The sequence below is a fragment of the Meles meles genome, chromosome 5 (assembly GCF_922984935.1).
Source record: "Meles meles chromosome 5, mMelMel3.1 paternal haplotype, whole genome shotgun sequence".
In the NCBI taxonomy this organism is placed as follows: Eukaryota; Metazoa; Chordata; class Mammalia; order Carnivora; family Mustelidae; genus Meles; species Meles meles.
The window spans coordinates 87,529,264-87,545,077 of record NC_060070.1 but is presented as its reverse complement, the minus strand read 5'-3'; the positions used below and the strand labels follow the sequence as shown (position 1 = coordinate 87,545,077).

Sequence of the window (15,814 nt, the reverse complement as noted above, 5' to 3'; positions counted from 1 at the left end):
ATTTCACTATGAAATGTTTCACTCATTGAGGTAAGTAAAAAAAAAAATAACATAATGAATCTTCTTGTATCCATGATCCAGCTTAAGTTACGTTTGTTTCAGAGCCAAGTAAAACTTAGTGAAGATTCCTGAGATATGAAGCTTTATATGTAAACCTCAGTGGAAGAGGAAACACATTGACAAGTTTATGTTATGATAGCACTGGGCATACAGAAGGAGGTTGGATGAATGGAGAGACTAAAGACATAATCTGCACCATAATTTTACCTGCAGACAACTCTATTTAAAGTAACAAAAGGATTAATTATTCTGTGACCCAATTTAAGTCAATTCTACAAACACTTACTGAGCATCTTCTATGTATAACATATTGAACTGGTTGCCATGGGATATGCAGAGATGAGAAAGGACCAGTTCTGTCTGATGTCACATGCTGGAAAGAACTGTGAGGAGATCAGCCATTGACTGATTATTCATACCTTGCCAAGAAACTTCCTTTTAGGTATCCATTTCTACATTTGGAAAACCAGGAGACTAAATCAGATCATCTCCAAGGTCCCTTCCTTCTTTGTAATTCTAACAAGTTCCTTTTTTGTTGCTGGAGATATTTTTCCATCTTGTAATCTAAAATTCATTACTGTATTATTCACAGTCAATGTTCAAACTTGCTTTCATTCTTTTATCTTTTTCTGCTTTACAAAAATGTAATGCACATGTACATTTAAGTAATAACCTTGGTTATATCACTGTTAGACTGACTTTGATGAGCTAGCATAGACCTAACACAACAGCAATATGCCTTTGTTAATATTTCAAATGCAATTTGTAAGCAATGTTAAGAAGATCATTTATTACAAAATGGAATAACAAAAACAGAGTGTCTTACCTATCTGTTAAGGGAGTGATGACAAGACGATCAGTGCATCCCAGAAATTCATTCTGGTAAATAAAATCCACATCTGTAATAGACACCACAGTTTGATCCAAATCTTCCTTAAAATAAAATCTACTCTGTTTCAGCCATTCAAAGTCAGTAACTGATCTGATATGCATTTTTACCTTAAAACATGAAATGCAAAGAGATTACATACTGAATTGCAATAGCATAAAACACAAGCATATGGGCAGTTTTTATCCTCATTTGTGAACTGATTTTCATTTATCTAACATATATTTATTAAGTCCCTTCTTGGGCCTGACACTGTGCTGGGTGAACACAGACAGGCTTTGTTCCTGCCTTCTGGAACTGACAAAAGAAGGCAAAAGACAAACAGATAAGCAAGTAATTGCAAAAAATTATGAAAAGAAATTCAGGGTTCATGGAAATATGTAGCAAGAGGACCTAACGTAGTCTGGGGGTCCTGAAAGGGATATTCAAACTAAACCCTGAAAAAAATGGTAGGAATTACCCAGGGAAACAAAACTGAAAGAAAAAAAAAATAAGTAAATTTTTTAAAAAAGGGTAAAATGTCCCAGGCGAAGACTCAGAAGATCTGGCTGCATATTCGGGAATGTGAAAGAAGTTCAGTACAGCTGAGACATCTGGGATTCTAGAGAAAGAGAGATTTGGGGCTTCACAAGACATGGAAACAGAGCTGAACAGTGTTCTCAGGGCAAAAGGAAGCCACCAAAGGGATCAGCAGGGAGATGTATGGTCAATTACACACACACATGCCTTCGTACAGCAGCACTGTGGCCAAACCCACCAATCTGCCATTTCATCAGCATACACCTATGAGCAAGAGGTCCAGGGCTCCCACAGCCATGTATACAAGAGTGAGAAACCAGGGAAGTGCATTTAGGAACAAAATGCCACCAAAACCACATTCTCAGGTACTTCATGATTTTCCATGGGCGACCTTGGAGAAAATTTGGTCCTGCCCACTTAGGTGCATCAACAGGGGCAAGTGGCAAAGGAAGTACCAGGTGGTGGGTGATAGGGAGGGCACGTACTGCATGGAGCACTGGGTGTGGTACAAAAACAATGAATACTGTTATGCCGAAAAGAAATAAAAAAAAAATTAAGAAAAAAAAGTGGCAAAGGATCCCCCTTCACTGTTCTTAAATTCAATCTCACTTCCGGTCATTCAACTGACCTCTGGTAACCCTGCCATGTTCCAGTCTCCACCTAATCAAGTCTCCATGCAATGAAAAGTCTCGCTTTTTGTCATCATCGTTTGTCTATGGTCTTGCTTCCCCCTGCACTTAGGAATTCTGGCTTCTCGGCTAAATCACATTTTGCATTCATCACCTTAAAGAACAGCTTTCAGGTGACACAATCCAGTGTCTCCCCCGGGGACTCCTTCCCTCACATGGGACCTGCAGCCACGGAGATACTGTCAACTAGCTCCTCTCAACAATCCATTAAGTTGGTGAGGAGAAGGTGGAAGTTGAAGAAAAAATAATAGCTAATACTGATTGAGTTCTTACCGTGTATCACGCTGTTCTAAGCATTGCACATGGAAAAATAAAATGCAAATATGCCAGCCATGAGATCTCATCTCAGTTGGGATGCAGAGAGACCATGAGTTCAATAGTAATTAAGACAAAAAGAATACAGTTACGGGGTTTTAATTGTGTATAGGGTTTTCTTTTTAAAAATCCATTCTGAATGTAAAGTAAGGCTTTGTTCAGTACTTTGATTTAAAAGAAATTTCTTCCATGGTATTTCAGCTTTAAGAGTCAGCAAGAGGGGGTGCCTAGGTGGCTCAGTCAGTTGAACATTTGCCTTGGGCTCAGGTCACGATCTCAGGGTCCTACAACTAAGCCCCACATAGGGCTCCTTGCTCAGTGGGGAGTTGCTTCTCCCTCTCCCTCTGCCTGCTGCTCTGCCTGCTTGTATTCTCTCTCTCTGTCAAATAAATCAATAAAATCTTAAAAAAAAAAGTAAATAAGAGAGGTTAGCCGCATGCTCTTCACAGATACAGTAATGGATTTCACAGGAGTTTCTTGAGGTGGACTTCAAAGAAAGCCAACGTATGACAGTAACTGCAATTTACTGAAAGCAACTCTGTAGATGGCCAAAGAACTATGGTCTGAGTATGCAGCTCAGTATGACTGGCTTGATCAGAAGATCCAGAGATAAATCCTAGAGCAGTGTTTCCTCAAATTAACCTGCATTTATGAATCACCTGGGAATCCTGAAATGCAGATTCTCATTCAGTGGGGGATGGGGTGGAGGAGAGGACGGGAGATTCTGCTTTTCTAACCAGCTCCCCGGAGATGCTAACGCAACTGGTTGGCATATAATAATATTTTGAGAAGTGAGGCTCTAGATTCCAGGAGAATAAATGGACTGCATATCCTTCAACCTTCCATAAATATGAACTTATCTGATAGAACTCCTTTTCTTAAAGATTTTATTTATTCATGAGAGAGAGAGAGAGAACAAGCAGGGGGAGAGGGAGAAGCAGACTCCTCACTTAGCAGAGAGCCCAATGCAGGCTCAATCCCAGGACCCCAGGATCACGACCTGAGCCAAAGGCAGATGCCTAACCAACTGAGCCACCCAGGTGCCCTCTTCAGAACCTTTGATACAAGTTTGAAACCAATAGTCTCTGATCGATTATATTCTCTAAAAAAGAGCCCCAGGGTGCATGAATTACATGTCTCTGGTGAAGAAGAGATGCCTTTAAGATGAATCAAATCAAATCAAATCAAGCAATGGTAGTTAAAGACAAAGATAGTCAAATGGGTGTTTAGCAAAGCCTCCTGGGCTCCTACCCAATGATAACCACTGCTTTAGGAGAACTTGGGCTCAAGACTGCTGTTTAGAGCCCTATTTCTGCAGCGAGCTTAAATACCACCCCTCCTACTCTCGCCCTACACAACCTTGTCCAAATCCAGTCCATGATGCCCTGCTCGACACTATCAACTGGGCAAATGTCCACGAGACTTCTCTGAAGCTTGATTCTATTTGATCAAGACTTATTTCTCAATGGAGCAAATAACTCATGACCAATCTTACCTAGACTGTATCATATCCTTGGTGATTTGGTGTAATGGAACAAGTAGTTAGTTCACATCTCATCAGTCGGTTCCATACTTTCAGAATGACATGTGTGAATGTACATATATGGTTGTTTAAACCACCAAACGGAGAGAGTTACAGACATGGTATACATGGAGACAGTTTGGGAAAAGGACCAAGTAGATGGAAGGTTCATATACGTTAGGGCATACATATAATATCTAATTGCTCATTATTAGGAGCACTAAGTTTTTAATCAGTACACTAAATTAGTTTAAGAAAAAAAAAGATACTTTACCAAGTCATCAAAAATATCTCTCTGATGCACATGGATGGTAATCAGAGTTTCAAATTTCACTCTATCAAACTTGCTTAGGTCATGTGTTGTCTGGCCAATGAGAGTATTTAGAATATCCAAAAATTTCTGATTAGTCACATGCATGATTTTCCTGTCATCTTTTGCATTATTTAAAGCCTCTTCTGAATCATGTGTCCACAACATCTGAATTCCCAGAAGCCCCACCTATGCATCCAGAAGAAAAATAATAAGTAAATTTGCCAACTATTTAAAGCACATCCGCAATAAAATTCGGTGGTCACTCATCCGATAGGAAGGCGAGCAAGGTTTGACCCACTTTAAACTCAAAAAAGACATGCATTTCTCCACTCCCAAAAGGGGGAAAATAAACATTTGAAGTTCTAACTACTGATATCTAATGATTTCAATGCAGAGAGATAAATAGTAATGAAAACAATGGCTATCATTTATGGAGCTGTATGTATTTTATAAAGGATGCTTAACAAATTTGTCTATAGAGGGTATGAGACCACCAGATAGCTCCATATGATGATTTATCTTCACCAGCAAAAGCAAATGGAATTACTAGACTCATCATTGTATATTCTTCTGCAGGAAGATTTCCCAAAGTTGTCGTTGCAACTTCTAGAAACAGTACATTTTCTCCTTTCTTAATCTCCCACTCCCTCTATCATCCGTTTCTTTACCTACATCTACTTCTCTCTCTATATATTTATCTGTAGGAGAGAGAGAGAGGGAGACAGAAAATGAGAAGGGGAAGAAGCTAGTCCTTTTTCTCCTGATGATGGCATAGGGAAGTTGTGACTGTCACCTTGCCTACAACTTCTACCCTGGGAAAGGAATAAAACTGTTGGAACAAGGCCCACCCTCACCTTGCTGCACCAGCTGTCCCTTTAAAAACTTTTGTTCATCTGCAGAGTTGAGTAACAGATCTGAGATCATTTGGACCAAAGGGAACCTCACATTTGGTGGAGGGCAGAGAGCAGAGTGAGTGGCATGGGGATACTGCTGGGCAAGGTATTAATGTGGCTAAGGCACGAATATAACACTTTCCTTATCCCTACCTCCTCAAGACTGCAAAATGTTTTGTTCTAGAGCAGTGGCCAATCCTGCGGTCTGCAGGTGAAGACAAATGAAGGCACCTGACTGAGGTGAGAGCATGCTGATGTGGAGGAAACCTCCCACGTCAGGAAGCTCCCAGTAGCAAGCCAATTCTGACTCTGCAGAAGATGGCACAAGAGAGTAAAAACAAAACAAAAAACAAAACAACAACAACAAAAAACCAAAAAATGAAAAACAAACAAAAACGAAAACCAAAAAAAACAAAACAAAAAGCAAAAACCAAAAATATCCAACAGTGTAAGTCTCTCTGATTTAGAGACACACACCCACACTCTCTTGAGAAATCACTGCTTAGTGGTAAAGTCTGAAAACTAATCTTTAAAAGCCTAGCTGGCTCAAAGCATGCAACCCTTGATCTCAGGGTTGTGTAGTCCAAGCCTCCAGCTGGGTATAGAGATTACTTAAAAATAAAACAACTATCCTCAGGCACCAAGAAAAGTTTAAATTGTGTTTTTTAACTCAGTTTAAGAAGGCAGGACACTTAAGGGTGAAAACTGGAGGACATCTCATTAAAATGAAAACAAAACAAGAATGCTCATTCTCCTCTATGTTACTCGCTACCTGTAATAAACATGGGGGAAAGGCTAGAAGGGAAAACACTAAAATATTAAGTCATCATTTCCAATGGTTGAAACAAGTAATGTATATACTGAATGAACATGTATGTATAGAATAGATATTGGATGAATATATATCCCCATTACTCCTTAGAGCAATTTTTCCAAATAACTGAAGTTTGCCCACTAAAATTGTTTAAAATTTCATCTCCTCGTTTGTGTTGTATACACACTACAGAAAATCCTGATGGCTGGTCAACTTTCCTGCTCTATCCCACTCAACTTCAAGCCTGCTCTGAACTTGCTTTTAGTTCTCCACACAATGCTAACTGTTATGTCTACACTAGACTGATCATCTCCTTCAGAGTACACCGGCAATCAAGCTTTTCTGGGAGAGGGAAGGAGCTATTTTTCTCGCCTTATCAAATATTTTTAAAGCTTCATCACAAAGGTAATAAAGCTGAGAAGGATATTAAGGTTTGCCAAGGAGATTACACAATACAAAAATATTAAATACAATATCAGAATATTCTCTTTAATAAAGCTTGATTCTGTATCAGTAAATTGTGTCATTTGAATAAGTAATTTCCTATCATTTCAGCTGTCTCCACTGTGTGTGCATTAAGTTATGATTTAGAGGCTGGGTTGGGAGAAGCAGTTAGACAAGAAGTGTAGTTTGGGTCAAAACTGCCTGTATTTTCCTTGGATATCTCTTGCCTTCTCTCCCACGCTATCTCTGACCCAGATCACAAAGTGTCATTCTTCATTTATTCTGGCTGGAATTTGAAAATTTGAATGAACTGTTGGCTCTTCTTTTCCTGCACCCAGTTTTAATAATACTTGGCGCAAAAAAAAAAAAAAAAAAAAGCCTTAGAATGCAAGAGCTGTTTAAGAGAACACCTGGTCTAACCCAGGCTCTTCAAGGTCCTGTCATGTTAGGAAGTTAGCTGCACGAAGAGGCCTCCTTTAACAGATTATGCCAACTTTTAATCCCTTGAGGGGAAAATACACAAAAGCCAAGATAGAGTTTGTTTCAGGAAAAGATATGCTCATTCCTCTTATTTATGTCTACATTCCTAGCAATATCTGTATTTACACATATCTATACATAGATATATGGAAAATATACCATCTAATCCATACATAGATATCTTTCATATAATGATAAGTGTGTTTTATATGTAAGATGAAATTTTCCATTAGTGAGTTTAGTCTTAGTATTTTCCTTAATGATGGGAGAAGAGTGGCAAATCCTCTTCCTGGGAATGGGACAGGGTGGCCTAGAACCATGTAGGTGGACAAGTAGGGAGATCGCTGCTGAGGATGGGAAGGCCTCCCTAGCTAGTTCAGGGTTACAAAGGCTGCCACGCTTTCAAGGCCAACTGCTTCCTGAGTATATTTCCCCTATATTTCCATTATTTAAACATATATTCTCACCTGTGCTGGAAAGTGGTTGAGGAAAGGTAAGAGTTGAAATCCTGAATCGCTGATTTGGTAGAATGCAGATCTAATGATATTATGCAGGGATGACATTTGCATTTTTAACAAATCCATAAGCCAAATCTCTACAGGGCCTTTGGCCATAATGGGACTGTCCAACTAAAAAATATATTACAGATAGATTAAAAATGGATAATAATTTCCTATTTTTACAAATGTCACACTTCACTTGATAAATTACAGTACCTCAATGCAAAGCAAATAATTTTATGCAGTATATTTAAAACATAAGAAAAATCAACTATTGTTATAGGTGGAAGGAAATAGAAAGCCAGTGTAACCAAGCCAAGGTGACAGGATTAGAACCCAAGTTCACCCTCCTCCCTAACTCTCTGTTGTTCAAAAGAGAATTGTGCTCTCAACCCAAATTTTGAAATAAATCCAAATAACAGAATTTTAACCAAGTTAAATTACAATAATTTTTTCTCCTTCTCTTGATATGACGGCCAGGATACGATCGTAGTCTTTTGCATGAAATGCCACCTCGTTTATGTTGTCAGATACTGCAGGGAGATGTGGCTGTAAGAAGCATAAGACAGAGCAAAGGCATCATACATGAGGCTAAACACAAATGCCACTGAGACATTTTTTAAAAGCCTTTACATGCATTGACTTTGTCAGAGATAAAGAATGCATTTCACTGCGTCAACAAATAAACAAATAAAATACTGCTTTGATCCTTGACTGACTCAGAGGCCCATTTTTAAGATCCAGTCCCACAGCCTGTTTCCTGCAAATGCCCTTGTTCCACGATGGAGGATGGACTAAGACCGTTGTCCTCCTCCACATGGAGACTGAACCCCACAGTCCCTACCTATGTCCTTCCCAGACACAGCCCTGTCTTGCTTCTCTCCTGGTTCTCTCTGACACAGCTTTGACCTCCCTCCTCTCTTTTTTCTTCCCCACAGGTCCCCAGAAATGAGCAAGGAAGACATTAGTAGTGGCTTCCCAGATTGCCAAAGAAGACAAAGCCCTGGGATGGGGTGTTTCAGTGCCTCTCACATCTGGTTCTGCTTTCTGGAAGTACCACCCTTGGAAATGTCTAAAAACACTTGAGAAGCTCTTGGATTTGAATAAATCCAAACCACAATCCCCATTTGATCTAAAAATATTTAGACTAAAATACTCACAACAATGAATACATTTAGTGAGCACATACTGTGTTCTAAATACTTTTCAGTGCATGATCTCACATAATCTTATGATAATCCTATGAGGTGGGAACCATTAACATTCCTATTTTACAGATGAGGAAACTGAGGCACAGGAAAATTAAGAAGCTGGCTAAGGTCACTCAACTGTTGAGCTGCATAATCATCAGTGACTCTTGCCTTAGGTTGATAAGCTCAGAAAATAGGACATTTTACCCTCAGCATAATTTTTAATACTCTCCTGCCTGTGCTTTTTTTTTTTTAAGATTTTATTTATTTATTTGATAGACAGAGATCACAAGTAGGCAGAGAAGCAGGCAGAGAGAGAGGAGGAAGCAGGCTCCCTGCCGAGCAGAGAGCCCGATGCGGGGTGATCCCAGGACCCCAGGATCATGACCTAAGCCAAAGGCAGAGGCTTTAAGCCACTGAGCCACCAGGCGCACCCCTGCCTGTGCTTTTAAGCTGCTAACTTCGTTTTTATTATTAATTATGTATGCTGTGTAAAAAAGCAATTTAGGTAACAGATTTTAAGATTATACCTGTATGGTGTGGGAATCACTGGCTTGTCCAAGAATTTCCAGGAGAACTGGATCAGATACAAAGAAGAATCTTGGAAACAGTAATCTCTTCTTCTCCAAATACCTTTAAATAAAGTCATATTACCAAATGGCATTTTCTGAATTGTTAATTTAGGGGCTTTTTTTTAGCCAAGACACAATCCCTAACATCTTCAGTAAGATAATAGCAAACACCTACAGTCAGTTCCCATTTGTCTCTGAAATGTTTGGTTAGAACCAAAGTCTGTGCTAGGTCATGGATGGCACTTGGGAAAGCAAGTAAAATAAGAAAGGGATTCAGAGTGAACCTGCTCCATCACCTATGGTTCTTCTTTCTCAAGAGCCCTCCTGTTGATGTGGAGAACAAGGACAAAAGGAAATGTAGATAAAATTAAATTTCCTTATAACTTGCAGCCCATTGACAAATACTTGAGACAGGCAGAGTATAACATTCCTGCAGGAGCTTCCAATATCTTACTGTTAAAAAAAAAAAAAACAAAAACAAGACAGCGTGGTACTGGCATAAAAGCAGACACATAAACCAGTGGAACAGAGTAGAGAGCCCAGATATGGACCCTCAACTCTGTGGTCAAATAATCTTTGACAAAGCAGTAAAAAAAATATACAGTGGGAAAGAGACAGTCTCTTCAATAAATGGTGCTGGGAAAATTGGACAGCTATGTGTAGAAGAATGAAACTCGACCATTCTCTTATACCATACACAAAGATAAACTCTAAATGGATAAAAGACATCAACGTGAGGCAGGAATCCATCAGAATCCTAGAGGAGAACATAAGCAGTAACCTCTTCAACATTGGCCATAGCAACTTCTTTCAAGATATGTCTCCAAAGGCAAAGGAAAAAAAAAAGGCAAAAATTATTTTTGGGACTTCATCGAGATCAAAAGCTTCTGCACAGCAAAGGGAACAGTCAACAAAACAAAGAGGCAACACATGGGATGGGAGAAGATATTCGCAAGTGACAATACAAAGGGCTGATATCCAGGATCTATAAAGAACTCCTCAAACTCAAAACACACAAAGCAGATAATCATGTCAAAAAATGGGCAGAAGATATGAACAGATACTTCCCCAAAGAAGACATACAAATGGCTATCAGGCACATGAAAAAATGTTCATCATCACTAGCCATCAGGGAGATCCAAATCAAAACCACATTGAGATACCACCTTACACCAGTTAGAATGGCCAAAATTAACAAGACAGTAAACAACGTGTGTTGGAGAGGATGTGGAGAAAGGGGAACCCTCTTACACTGTTGGTGGGAATGCAAGTTGGTGCAGCCACTTTGGAGAACAGTGTGGACATTCCTTAAGAAATTAAAAATAGAGCTTCCCTATGACCCTGCAATTGCACCTCTGCGTATTTACCCCAAAGATACAGATCTAGTGAAAGGAAGGGCCATCTGTACCCCAATGTTCATAGCAGCAATGGCCACAGTCGCCAAACTGTGGAAAGAACAATGATGCCCTTCAACAGACGAATGGATAAGGAAGATGTAGTCCATATACACTATGGAGTATTATGCCTCCATCAGAAAGGATGAATACCCAACTTTTGAATCAACATGGATAGGACTGGAAGAGATTATGCTGAGTGAAATAAGTCAAGCAGAGAGAGTTAATTATCATATGGTTTTGTTTATTTGTGGAGTATAAGGAATAATACAGAGGACGTGGGGAGATGGAGAGGAGAAGTGAGTTGGGGGAAATTGGAGGGGGAGAAAAACCATGAGAGACTGTGGACTCTGAAAAACAATCTGAGGGTTTTGGAGGGGCTGGGGGCGGGAGGTTGGGTGAGCCTGGTGGTGGGTAATAAGGAGGGCACGTTTTGCATGGAACACTGGGGGTGGTGCATAAACAATGAATTCTGGAACACTGAAAAGAAATTTAAAAAATAAATAAAAATTAAACAAAAACAAAAACCTTAGCCAGGATCCTATAAGTCTTCTTTAGCATATGAAAATCTTTTTAGAAACTTCCTTTGTCTGTACCCACCCTGCAACTCCAAAGTATGTAATGAACTGCTCCTCACAATTCAAGTGCATCTCTTTCTGCCCATGAGTCCTGTCCCCCATGCTTTAATAAGGCCACCTTTTTGTACCAAAAACGTCTCAAGAATTCTTTCTTGGCCATTCATTCATGAACTCCCACTTCAAATCACATCGCCGTCATCTTTCTAGGGATATTGTGAACTTCATGGCTTAAACCCAGGATGAACACATAATTATCTCCAAACCAGGATACCGGGGAAGCACTGAGGGACCCACTAGCCATGAAGTTGGGGCAGAGGCATATAAACTTGGACAAACTAGGATATCCCATAACTCTATTTCAAACAGAAATTAAGAATGAACTGCCTTTTAAGAAAACCATCCATGAATTTGTCTGGCTAATTGCTCACTTAGTGTGCCTCTTTACTCCATGCCTGTCGTGAGTTGAATGGTAGTCCCCCAGAAGACATGTCTTCGTCCTGTTCCCTGGAAGCAGTGCATGTGGACTTATTTGGAAAAAGGGTCATTGTGGATGCATTGAATTTAAGGATCTTGAGAAGACAGAATCCTGGTTGATCCAGATGAGCCCTAAATTCCATCACAAGAGTCCTCATAAGAGACACACAGGAAGAAGAGGAGAAGGACATGCAAAAACACAGAGATCTGAGTTATGCAGCCACAGGCCAAGGAGAGGAAGGGAAGATTCCTTGGAGAGGAAGGGAAGATTCTCCATCAGCACCTTCAAAAGGTGCTGACACCTTGATTTCCGATTTCTTGCCTCCCAAAATATGAGCAAATAAATGTCTGTTATTTTAAGTCACCCAGTTGGTGGAAATTTCTTACAGCAGCCCTATAAAACTACAACACCTTAACTCCCAACCCTCAAAGCTATGGGGTCTTTTTTGCAGGAAAATTAAATTCACGCTAAATTCCTAGAGCCACTTCAGCCATCTCTATCAAACTAGAAATGCCATCAATATTATTTCCTTGTTTGGGAGAAAACACCATCACATATAAAATGAGAGGAAACTTACAACTTCCACTCTTACCCTGTGAGTGACTTCTGACATACTTCCAACTGTTCGTGCAAATGAGGTAAAAGTTGCCCCATGGTTTCATCTCCAACACAGCAACTGATCACATTGGGGTTCTCGTGAGCTCGCTGCATTATCTTCATCCAGGACTTGTCAATATTCTGAAACCGCTTTGCCTCCTAAAACAAACTCCTAGTCAGTAAAAATTAACATTTGAATAAAGCAAAGTCTTCATTCTGGAATTTTCTAGAGTTCCTCAGACCGGCTTCTATTAGTTCTCAGTCTACATAATTTAAAGGGGCAATTTTTTTTCATCTGCATTAATTCTGGACAACAAAAACCCAGCCATAAAACTGCCTATTGAAATATGGCTTTGTCACAATGGGGCTTATGGCTTATTTGTTTTCTTACATTTAATATATTTTTCAAAATGCCACACAATTAATTTGCAGAGCCATCAACTTAAAGCTCAAATCTAGTCTTTCAGCACCCCAGGTGTTTGGTTTGATGAGCAAACTGAAGAAGCATGAAAATAATCTGATCTCAAGATCCTCTGAATAATTACAGCTCAAAAATACCCCAGGAAAAAGAAAAGAAAAAAAAAAGTAAAACCCCGGAACAAAGCTTCATTTACATTCTCGCAAATGAAATTTCTCTATTTACTATGGATGATATTAAGCTTTGCATTCAATTGCAAAAATGCCTCAAGAAATGGCATAAACTTGATTCTTAAAATTTTTAAGGGTATTTTCTTTTAAACAATACAACTTTCTGATTGAAAAAGAAAAGAATTATTTTTAAAAATGTGTTGTTACAAAGAGAAACGAGTCATTTTCAAAATGCTTTTATCCTTGATTTTTAATTTATATAGATCCTGTATTTATAGAAATTCAGAAAGAGCAGCCTTAATTTCATAAGAGGGACATTACCTTCATAGAATAAAGCTACTAGTAAGTGTATTTACTTAAAAGGCCCAAATAAAGCTGTTTTAAAGATTTTTATTAAGGGCTTCTGAAGATGTTTCTTTGCCCCACTGGTCAACTTACTAATAGTTAATTTGTGCTTATACACTACAGATTAATTTTAATTCTAATCTCAGAGGAAGATTGTAAGGTAACCTCTTAGAAGAGATGAACAACTATAATTTAATTTAATAGTACCACATTTGAATGTACCTCACAACCTCAGAAAACCTGGAAATTTGAAAATATGTGAATTCCTTCTTTCTACTAATGTAAATTAAGAAATCAGCACATTTTAAAAATTTATTTTACAAAGGGGCTTATAGTAAATATTTTGGGCTCTGTGGGCCATATGTTCTCTGTTACAGCCACTGAGGTCTGCTGTGGCAATGCTAAAGCAGCTGTAGACAGAACATTAATGAATAGATACAGCTGTGTTCTAATAAAACTTATTTACAAAAACAGGTGTGTGGGTCAGAGATCGCCAACCCTGGTTTAAATAATCAAGAAATGCCATATGTCTTTGTAAAGACTTCTACAGAGACATATAGACAACACACATCAAACTGTATGTTTGGTAGTTACAAAAGCCGTATTTACCTGAGGGAGCTGTTTGGCAATATCTCCACCTACAAAGACAGCTTCAAGATAAACCCAAAGGTTCTGTACTACAAGCCACTCTTCAATTATATCTGAGGAAGTGGACAATTTATACACCCAACTCTGGATAGTTTTTTTAAATGGAGCATTATATCTAAAAAGTAAAAATGGAAAAATACCATATTTGAAGGATGATGCAGAAAATACTATGGCCTAACAAAGTAAATTATCGGAGAAACATTCCTTTGGAAATGAACTTTTTTTTTTTCCTAAAAGGCAGTTCCTAATAAATTTCATACAGCTAATGAGATATTTGCTTTTCTAGGCATAAAACTCATATCATTTTAGTGATTTTCCTTGTTTCTGGGTATGAGTCACGGACCAGGAAGATGGGCCAAGTGTTGGGACATGGAGATCCAGCAAAATGATTTTGTTGGTTGTTTCTGGAAGGAAAGTGAAGACACAGAATAAGGTGTTTTTAGAAGACTTCTGTGAACCGAATCTAAGTGAGCACTGACTGCAGGAATAACACATAGGGCACTTTTCCTGGTCTCTGAAACTATGACAAGGCCAACAGTCAAGATTGAGGGTTGATGTCAACCTACAGATGTGCTCTTCTCACCCATAGACTATAATTCCACGAGGCACTATGCCTAGATTCTAGGGAGTTAGAGATCCAGAGTAGTTGGCCCCAAATAGCATGCTTCCTCTTTTCTCAACATCAGGGCTAGCTGCAGAGTTTATGAGAATTTGAGGTGTCCAGAAAGCTGGGCCCAGCCAAGAAAGAAAAGAAATACAGGGGATGTCGTGCAAGAAGTGATGGAAAGCTACCAGGTAAGGACCCAATTACCTACAGTTGGTTAAAGAAGGTGATCTCAGTTTGTGGCAATGACAAGTAGTTTGGTGTGGTGTAGTGACATTGCTGGTGAGTGGCCGTTATTGACAATGCTCTTCAAACTTTTCATGATTCAGGGCAGGGTGACTTGCAGTTGCTTACATACAGAAGTGGGTTCTTCTGGGTATAGTCTGACGCCTGGATACAACCCATAACTTCTCTATAAGCCCATGCTATATAGGGAGGTATAAAGGGAGTTATATAGGAGATACGTGAGCTATTCAGGTAGTAAGAGGCTTTTGACTCAACACGCAATTTGTACTGTCCATCTGGCCAACACTCTAGAGCCAAAAGAAATCAATATGCTAAAAGCATCTTCAAAATTAAGACAAGAACACTAAGTTGGTACAGATGGGCACTTCAGGGGGTTGAAGCGCCTAGATATTTGAGGATAAAAATCGTCCTGCACAGAGAGAGAGAAAAAAAAAAAAAGAATTCTCTTTGATGGTGTATAACTCCCCAGCATCAAAAAGGGAGACTTGAAATAAGATCTAGCATAACCACGTTCTGTCCTTTGGTCATTGCACAACTTTGGCTGGTGGAACCTGTCGTGATGGATAGTCGGTCCTATAGATCAATCAGGAATCCACTAGCAAGGTGTCACCATCCAGGCTATATCTTGAGTCAAGTCTCACCTATGGAGATATATAATTTCCACCTGAAGTCACACCCAGGTAGCCCTAGAGACCCAGCAGGCACTGCGTCAGCATTGAGTTTACTAGTACTATAAATAAGTATTATACTAATCAGGCTAAATCCAAGTTAAGTATGAAACGAAGAAAGCCTTCTAATCCCGAATTCGTTGGCTACAGACACTGTTCAGGTGAATCTACAGCCTTTCTTCAAGAGGACATCATCCAGGAAATCAGCATGGCAAAATTTTCAATAAACAATGGAAGCATAAAGTTTAAGAACCACTGAATATCCTATGGTCACCTTTGCCAGGATTATTCAGATTCCCTGAAAACAGAAGATGTATGTAGAGTTTTAACCCCAACAAGTCAATCCAGAACTCCCATAACTTCCAGAACTAGGAGCTTTGGAGTTAGGTCATTATCCAAGGGCAAGAGTGCCTTTGAGGCCAGCAGTCAAGGAGGATATCATTCATTAACTAATGATTCCAACCTAGAGAA

The 15,814-nt window shown here is 39.2% G+C and overlaps 1 protein-coding gene across 1 annotated transcript in view; it reads right to left on the bottom strand.

Moving 5' to 3' along the window:
* Positions 1-15,814, bottom strand: part of DNAH8 (dynein axonemal heavy chain 8) — a 348,142-nt gene that overhangs the window by 186,921 nt on the left and 145,407 nt on the right. The window contains exons 33-39 of the mRNA XM_046005485.1: positions 13,787-13,940; positions 12,240-12,403; positions 9,159-9,261; positions 7,883-7,987; positions 7,406-7,567; positions 4,269-4,493; positions 887-1,059 (exon numbers count right to left, since the gene is read on the bottom strand). Of these exons, the coding sequence (XP_045861441.1) occupies positions 887-1,059; positions 4,269-4,493; positions 7,406-7,567; positions 7,883-7,987; positions 9,159-9,261; positions 12,240-12,403; positions 13,787-13,940 (1,086 nt within the window). The remainder of the gene's footprint in view (positions 1-886; positions 1,060-4,268; positions 4,494-7,405; positions 7,568-7,882; positions 7,988-9,158; positions 9,262-12,239; positions 12,404-13,786; positions 13,941-15,814) is intronic.